Source organism: Gobio gobio, assembly GCF_949357685.1.
Source record: "Gobio gobio genome assembly, chromosome: 12".
Classification (NCBI taxonomy): Eukaryota; Metazoa; Chordata; class Actinopteri; order Cypriniformes; family Gobionidae; genus Gobio; species Gobio gobio.
In genome coordinates, this window is record NC_137105.1 from 21,528,107 (window position 1) to 21,536,578 (window position 8,472).

General features: G+C 40.4%; 1 protein-coding gene across 2 annotated transcripts in view; it reads left to right on the forward strand.

The window, feature by feature from the left end:
- The window catches only part of ryr3 (ryanodine receptor 3), a 182,059-nt gene that overhangs the window by 171,044 nt on the left and 2,543 nt on the right, over positions 1-8,472 (forward strand). For both annotated transcript variants that reach the window (XM_079831521.1, XM_079831520.1), the window contains 9 exons: positions 268-310; positions 399-526; positions 604-664; positions 743-889; positions 979-1,113; positions 2,494-2,650; positions 2,807-2,871; positions 2,951-3,051; positions 3,192-3,243. In XM_079831521.1, the coding sequence (XP_079687647.1) occupies positions 268-310; positions 399-526; positions 604-664; positions 743-889; positions 979-1,113; positions 2,494-2,650; positions 2,807-2,871; positions 2,951-3,051; positions 3,192-3,243 (889 nt within the window). The remainder of the gene's footprint in view (positions 1-267; positions 311-398; positions 527-603; positions 665-742; positions 890-978; positions 1,114-2,493; positions 2,651-2,806; positions 2,872-2,950; positions 3,052-3,191; positions 3,244-8,472) is intronic.

Sequence of the window (8,472 nt, forward strand, 5' to 3'; positions counted from 1 at the left end):
ATGCAAAACATTTTAAATTTCTTTTAAAAGTATTATTATGGTACTTTTAAGATTTAATATTTATTGAGAGGCTACAAGAGATTTGTTACTTAAATATATTTGTCACTTCCTAACCATTTAAAAAGAAACAGTGAAGGCAAATGTGAAAAAATAAACTCATGACTCAAGCTATAATTTTTCAGAGCATCCATTATTTACTGTCATGCATCTGTTAACACTATTACCACTGGATTTGAGTACTTAAAAACGAACTTACCTGTCTTTCAGGTCCTTCCCTAACAATTACTGGGACAAATTTGTTAAGAGAAAGGTAAGCAGAATCACAATGAAGTTGTGATGTCTTGTGAAGTTACTCATTTATGGTGCTTGTATTCCACACTTTCCACTGTCTTCTTTAGGTCATCAATAAATACGGTGACTTGTACGGGGCCGAGCGCATCGCTGAACTCCTGGGTCTGGATAAGAGTGCTCTGGACTTTGATCCCACTGAAGAGGCTGTGGTGAAGGAAGCCTCCCTGCTGTCCTGGTGAGCTGACAGGACCCAAAAACATTTGGTTTTAAGGAGCATTAAAGTATTCATCCATGTTTTGGTTTAAATTGCAGGTTGAGCTCAATTGATACCAAGTACCACATCTGGAAAATGGGGGTGGTTATGACGGACAACGTGAGTACGGTTCAGATTTGAGAACGTCAGGATGATTATCCTATTCCAGGCCAATAACGTTTTATCTTTTATCTCTAGTCTTTCCTCTACCTGATCTGGTACACCACCATGTCGATTCTGGGACATTACAATAACTTCTTCTTTGCCGCTCATTTGCTGGACATTGCCATGGGCTTTAAGACCTTGAGGACCATCCTCTCTTCTGTGACTCACAATGGCAAACAGGCAAGTGTCATCCAGCAGGGGGTGACTGCAGTTCAGCTTTACCACAAAATACTTCAAATCTGATGAAAATACCTTCTTCATTTAAACAGCTGGTGTTGACCGTGGGCCTCCTGGCTGTCGTGGTCTACCTGTACACTGTAGTGGCTTTTAACTTCTTCCGCAAGTTCTACAACAAAAGCGAGGATGAGGATGCGCCTGACATGAAGTGTGATGATATGATGACTGTAAGTTTAGGTTTTCGTTTTGGAAGGTTCTCGGGGCTTGAATGTGGATTTAGTATGTTTTGTTACTCTATATTTGACCCTGGACCATACTTTGAGATTTCACATCAGAAAGCAAATGTAGCAAATACATAAGATTTCCATTGATGTATGGTTTATAGGGATAGGATATTGAGAAAATTGCCTTTACAGTTGTCCAAATGAAGTCCTTAGCAAGGCATATTACTAATAATAGTACATTTTTGATATATTAACGGCAGGAAATTTACATATGATCTGGAAGTCATCTTGGACTTATAATGGCTATTAGTGCGGTTACGTTATTGCACAAACACAAAATGTGTCAGACATGAATGCAGAAATGCTATAGAAATCTACAGTCAGGGATTATTACTTTTTTATATATAAACATCAAATGTAACCTAATGCTTTTGATATTAACTCTTTGTTTTCATTACGTTTTTTTTTTCTTCACAAAAGTACTATTCTATGGAGCCCCTAAAGGAACATGGTGGTGGAAAAAAATCTGAGATGGGAGGAAAAAATATATATTTCAAAAATATTAGCATTTTCTCGCAAATCTGTTGTGTTCTCCCAAGAAACTTTGCTTTGCCTTCCAAAAAAACAAGTTTTGCAAGCGAACTTGACGTTTCTTGGGGGAACACAAAAGATTTGTGAGTCACAAAAGTATTGACATAATTTATCATCCTTACCTATTTAATATTTTTTGTCCTTTTTAAGGGCTCCCTACTATTCAATTAACAAATATAAATGGAACAATTTCCCCATTTTTTAAAAAGAAAATATTATTAAGAGTGCTTTTTAAAGCTTGATTTTTACTTTATAATTAATTATTATACTCTACCACTTAAAAGTTAGCGTTTTTTTTAGTCAGCAAGGATGCATTAAATTGATCAAATAAGTCATGCAAATGAGGCAATAAAGACCTCTATAATGTCACAAAAGACTGTTCTTTTCAACTTTCTATTCATCAAGGAATCCAGAAAAAGAACTTATCACGGTTTAGACAATTATTAAGCAGCACGACTGTTTTCAACATGATAAGAAATGTTTAGGATATTAGAATTATTTCTGAAGGTTCATGTGACACTCAAGGCTGGAGTAATGATACTGAAAATACAGGTTTGCTACTATCACAGGAATAAATTACATTTCAAAATATATTCAACTGGAAAAGTGCTTTTAAATTGTAATAATATTTAACAATATTACTGTTTTTACTGTAGTTTTGATCAAATAAATGCATATAAATTATTAAATGCAATAAAACCCATCTTACAAACTATACAGAAGCGTGTGTATATATGCCCGAATTGCTTTGATAGATCATTACAAACTAAAACAAATCCTTTGAATCCTCAGTGCTACCTGTTTCACATGTACGTGGGTGTGAGAGCTGGCGGTGGAATCGGTGATGAAATCGTGGACCCGGCCGGCGACCCTTACGAGCTCTACCGCATTCTGTTTGACATCACCTTCTTCTTCTTTGTCATCGTCATTCTGCTGGCCATCATTCAGGGTACTGCTACACTGCACTGATTTACATGCTCTATTAAACTCTTTATATTAACGCTGCTCTTAAATAGCACTACCCAACCGATCATAACCTCAAACTCAATATTTTGTATCTTCAGAACACCAACATAATAGTGAGTGCTTTCATTTTTCAAACCAGGTTTGATCATTGATGCCTTCGGCGAGTTGAGAGACCAGCAGGAGCAGGTGAAAGAGGACATGGAGGTGAGTGCTGTCTCGCGTCCTCCTGTGAAGTCTAAAAAGAGCCGTTTGTTCCTGTTTTAATGTTTTGTCTACGGTCTAGACAAAATGCTTCATCTGTGGAATCGGGAATGACTACTTTGACCGAATCCCGCATGGATTTGAGACGCACACCTTACAAGAGCACAATCTGGCCAACTATTTGTGAGTAAAACCTCTACGTGATGTACGACAACTAACATGAACATACAATATGTCATCTGATGACAACATTTGAATTGTTAGAATGCTTCCTTTATAAACAAATCAATACATCTAAAAATTCAAATATTCCTGTTTAACAGATTCTTCCTGATGTATCTTATCAACAAAGATGAGACTGAACACACTGGTCAGGTAATCTACTAATCTAATTTAAATTAAATTAATGGAATATAAAATCATATACTGGTCAAACGTTTGGGGTTGGTAAGATTTGGTTTTCTGTTTTTGTAAGACATATTATGCACACCAAGGCGAAGATTTTTTGATCAAAATATTACAATTTACAGTTTTTTACAATTGCTAGGACACATCTCAATACTTAAAGAACTATTTCAAAACTCTTCACACAGTGATCACAACAGTAGTCAATATGGGCTAAACTGTTGATCATTTATCATTGCTTTTGTACAAAATGCATTAAACAACTACATCTTTCAAATTACATCAATTATTTTCTCATTTAGACACAAACACCGCCAAAACTATATGTACCTACAGGATAATTTGCATGTTTACATACTCTTTTCAAAACTGTTAAACGTAAGTTTAGACCTTAAAAATACAAAACTGAAAAAAAAAGTAATTTGCTACATTTCTAAAGTAATGGGGTTAGTAGTAGAGAGATGGGGTTTGTCCTCAGGGTTCATGATCTGGAATTTTGAATAAACTTTATTTAAATAAAATAAATCAACTCAGAAAGTTTTGAAGAATATATGTTTAAGTGATAATATTGGTTAAAGAAACCACAATACTTAATGTTCATTCGATCTGACTACCGCATCAGATTTGGTTTTACAGCGTTGAGCATTATAACCAAACACGTTTCTGTTGAGCTTATGAATGTGATGGCCAATCAGAGGTGTTCAGATTAGTCATTGTTCAGAAATGAAAAAATAAACTCAACTATTTTTATGAGATTAATGGTAAATAGGAGGCAAAGCTGTTTTAAAATGTTCTTAGTTTCCAAATTTTGTCTCTGACAGTAACTTTACAAGGTGGCAGTGCCAGTGTTACTGGACACTTTACTTATTTAACATTGTTGCCTCCCATTGATGCATTGATGCTTGTTACACAGTGGAGTTCTGAGGGTCAGACACAGTATTTTATCTAACCGTCTTACTCGTGTGTCAGTGTTATTTAAATAAATGTTTATTTTGTATTAAAACCACATAGCTTGTCATTAATTAGTGAAGATATGCTATGATTTTAAATTTTAACATGAATTTTTATTCTTTTCTTACATGTATACCACAGACGTTTCATGAAACGTTAGGTTGTGAATATTTGCCTCAAAAGTCATGGAAATATATATGGATAGAAATGTGTATGAAGCCTGGTTAGAATATAGCATTAGATTATAACGTTTGGGGAACGTTAGCAGATAACGTTAGCAGATAACGTTAGCAGATAACGTTAAGGCAACGTTAGATTATAACATCATGGAAATGTATTGGGAGAAATGTGTATGAGCCCTGCCAACTTAGTTCAATTCATTCTTTCATAACTTTAACAGAGACATGTATTAAGGGTTTTGGTAGTTTTAGTGCATTATGAATTTGAAATTAACTGCTGTGTCAAGTTGCTCCCAGCCAACTTTCAACTTAGTTCTGGAAAAGTTACCTAAAGTATTGAGAAATGTGTCCAGTGCCGCCTCTCCCACCACGCGCATCATGCATAGGGCACCAAGTGCTAAGGAGGGCACCACAAGAAAATCCTCTCCGCACGAACGCCGCCACCACGGGCATCATAAAGTAATTACGCCTAGGGTACCAAGACGGCCAGCAGCGGAACTGAATGTGTCCTAGCCAGGAAACCAGAACCAGGAAAGCGTTAGACCATATCCTCATCTCTCGATGCTGGAAGTCGTTTGTCACCAACTGTCGTGTGTACAGAGGAGCAGAGCTTGGCAACACAGACCATCGCCTGCTGGTGGCCCAGCTCAAGTTAAAGCTGCGAGCTAACCAGCACACCAAGACACAGCCTCGTCTGGACTCCTCCCTACTCAGAGACCCAAACATCGCCACAGACTTCAGTCACGCCATCCACAGCACCTATGATAACCTGGCTACCGACAAGGTGAACGACTGGCAGACCTTCAAGGAAAGTGTCATCCAGTCAGCTCACAATGTCTTCGGATGCTTTCAACCTTCCCCGAAAAAGCCTTGGATATCAGAGAGGACACTTAACATCATCGACCGGCGGCGTGAGGCCCGGCTCCGAGGTGACCTGACGGAGTATCAGCGACTGAACCGTCAGCGCAATGTGGCTATAGCTGAGGATAGGGAGAAGTTCTGGCAAGCAGAAGCTAAACATCTAGAGTCCGCGGCCAATAACAACAATATGAGCCGTGTCTTTAGTCTGCTGCGCAAAGCTCGTAATGGCCCACACATCAAGACAGCCCTGGTGAAAGATTCTGATGGCAACCTTATAGCAACTGAAGCAAACTGCCTCGAACGCTGGAAAGAGCACTTCAGCCTCCTTCTGCAGCACAGTACCTCCCCGGATGATCCCGCCATCTCATCAGCCGCTAACGCTGCAGCCCCCAGTGCTGTCTGCAGTTCAGACCCTGTCACACCTGAGGAAGTCAGAGCTGCTCTGGAAAAACTTAACAACAGGAAAGCCCCCGGCATCTGTGCAATAACCGCTGAGATGCTAAAATCAGGTGGTGAAAGCATTGTCGAGTGGCTTACCCACATATTCAATGAGGTGTGGGAGACAGAGAGGCTTCCCAACGACTGGACCAGAGGAGTCATCTTGCCCTTCTGGAAACGTAAGGGTGACAGGCTAGTCTGCGGCAACCACAGAGGCATTACCCTTCTCTCCATCCCCGGCAAGCTCTTTACCAGGATCTTGCTCACTCGTGCTCTCCCAGCCATCAGAAGCAGCCGCCGTCCCCAGCAGGCTGGCTTCATGTCTAACCGCACCACAACAGACCAAATCTCTGCTGTTCGCTTGCTGATAGAGAAGACCTATGAATTCTGTAAAGACCGACATCTTTACATCGGGTTCATAGATCTGAAGGCTGCATTTGACACCGTTTGCCACACTTCACTGTGGAGTATCCTACACGCCCTTGGAGCACCACCCAAGATCGTTGCCCTGTTCAAGTTGCTTTTATAGCAACGCTCAGAGCTGTGTCCGCATCAACGGCAGAGACTGGTTTCCCATCTCCAGTGGCGTTCGCCAGGGCTGCGTGGCTGCTCCCGACCTCTTCAACTGCATCATTGACCATCTGATGTCCAGGGTTTGTGAGCGGGTCCCCGGAGTGTCCTTCGGCAGTTACACCCTGACTGACCTGGAGTATGCTGACAACACCATCCTGCTCAGCACGTCCTACAGCCAGCTGAGAGACGCTCTGGGCATATACAGTGAAGAGGCTGAGAAGCTTGGCCTTCAGGTGAGCTGGACGAAAACCAAGTTCATGTACGTCGGTGACGGACCGCATCCACCTTCCCTGCGGCTTGGCAATGACATTGTAGAGCCTGTCAAAAACTTTGTGTATCTGGGATCCATAGTGACAGACAACGGGGACCTAAAAACAGAGATTACCCACAGAAGAGCCCTGGCTGCGTCAGCCCTGCAGTCTCTCTGGCATCACTCTGGCGGCACCAGACCATCTCACGCAAGATGAAGCTTCGGATTTACAACTCAGCAGTACTCTCCATCCTGCTTTATGGCTCGGAGACTTGGCCCTTAAATAAGACACTGGCTGCAAGATTAGATGGTTTTGATAGCAGGGCTCTCAGAACCATCGAGAACATCAGGTGGCCCCAGCGGGTTTCCAATCAAGTGCTTAGAGCCCGCATGTGCCAGCCCAGAGCATCCTGCCTAGCTGCACAACGTCGCACCCGCTGGTTCGGCCATGTCCTCCGCCTCCCTCCTGACCATCCGACGAGAGCCATTCTCCAATTTGATCCGAGAGCCGCAGGCTGGAGACGACCACGAGGTAGACCCCGCACCCGATGGCTTGACGTCCTTGCAGGCGACCTCCAACAACATGGAGTTGCTGTGGAGGAAGCAGAGCAGCTGGCACAAGACCGTCAGCACTGGAAACAACTGGTTCATCTGGTCGGCTCAACGCACAGGGATAGGACACCCCCCTACCCATCGCAGGAGCCAAAATAGAAAAAAATTTATTGTAAAAAACAATTTGGTCAAACGTTAGGGCATGAATATTTGCCTCAAAAGTCATGGAAATGTATAGGAAGAAATGTGTATGAACCCTGGTTAGAATATAATAATGTTATGATAATGTTGAAATCAGGGCTTAAAAACAGAAAAAAATATCAATCGGTTCACTCCGAGCAGAATCGATATTATAGCGTTTCCGTTTTTGCGTTCCTCAATAAACATTACTGTTCCGAAAACGGTTTGATATGAAAAAATACCGGTTAATAACGTTATTTTAATTTAGCCTATACTTTAAACAAATATGTATAAATAGACTTATTTTCACTCAATAATAATATAACGCATGGTAAATAAACTTGAATATTTAATTCATAACATTTTTAAAACCAGAAATACATGCATTAGAATTACAAAGCATAAACAGCGGACCTGTTTTAATGGAGCGTTAGACAACCTAAAGTGGCCCTCTTATGCCGAATTATTTTCAGAAGAGTGATGATTACATTCTTTGTACATAACTTTTTTTCAACACAACTTGTTTTAAAAATTGCATGAATAAAGAATAAATAAACTGGATAACCATTGCTCTTTTAATGCATCGTCAACTGCTAATTTCAAAGCAAACACTGCGCAACACGTCCTTGCATCACATAATCAAATTCAGTCAGCTAATAAAAGCTTGATCATTTAATGCAATATAACATACCATTTAAAACGAAGCATCAACCGTCTATATAGAAAACATTGACCTGTCCTGTATTGGCTATCTGAAAGACTATAGGAAAAATGTTTGATAGATGCTAGCCTGCTTGGGCAGGCTTAAACAAAATCCATAAACTAGCCTAAATCAGTCTATTTGAGCTTAAAGTCCACACTGCTTATTTAAACGTTCGAAAATAATGTCCTCCAATACCTGCGCTTTCATTGTAGACCTCAGCGGGGAAAGAAATGTACTTGAGGCATGAAAATGCGCGCTCTATACTGGCGGTAGATTCATAGATGATGGTGCGCGGGCATTTCACTCACGCTTGATAAGTCAACGTCACATGCTGTACTACTCATTTCATGATTGGTCACTGCCAAATTAAAATATTAAAGAGAACGATAAAATAACGCTATTAACCGGTTAATGGTCATTTCAAATTAACGTTTCTGTTCAGAACGATTCAAATTGATTTTGATTTCGTTTCTGTTTTTGTTCCTCTTAAAATTTCGTTCGTTTCTAGCCTG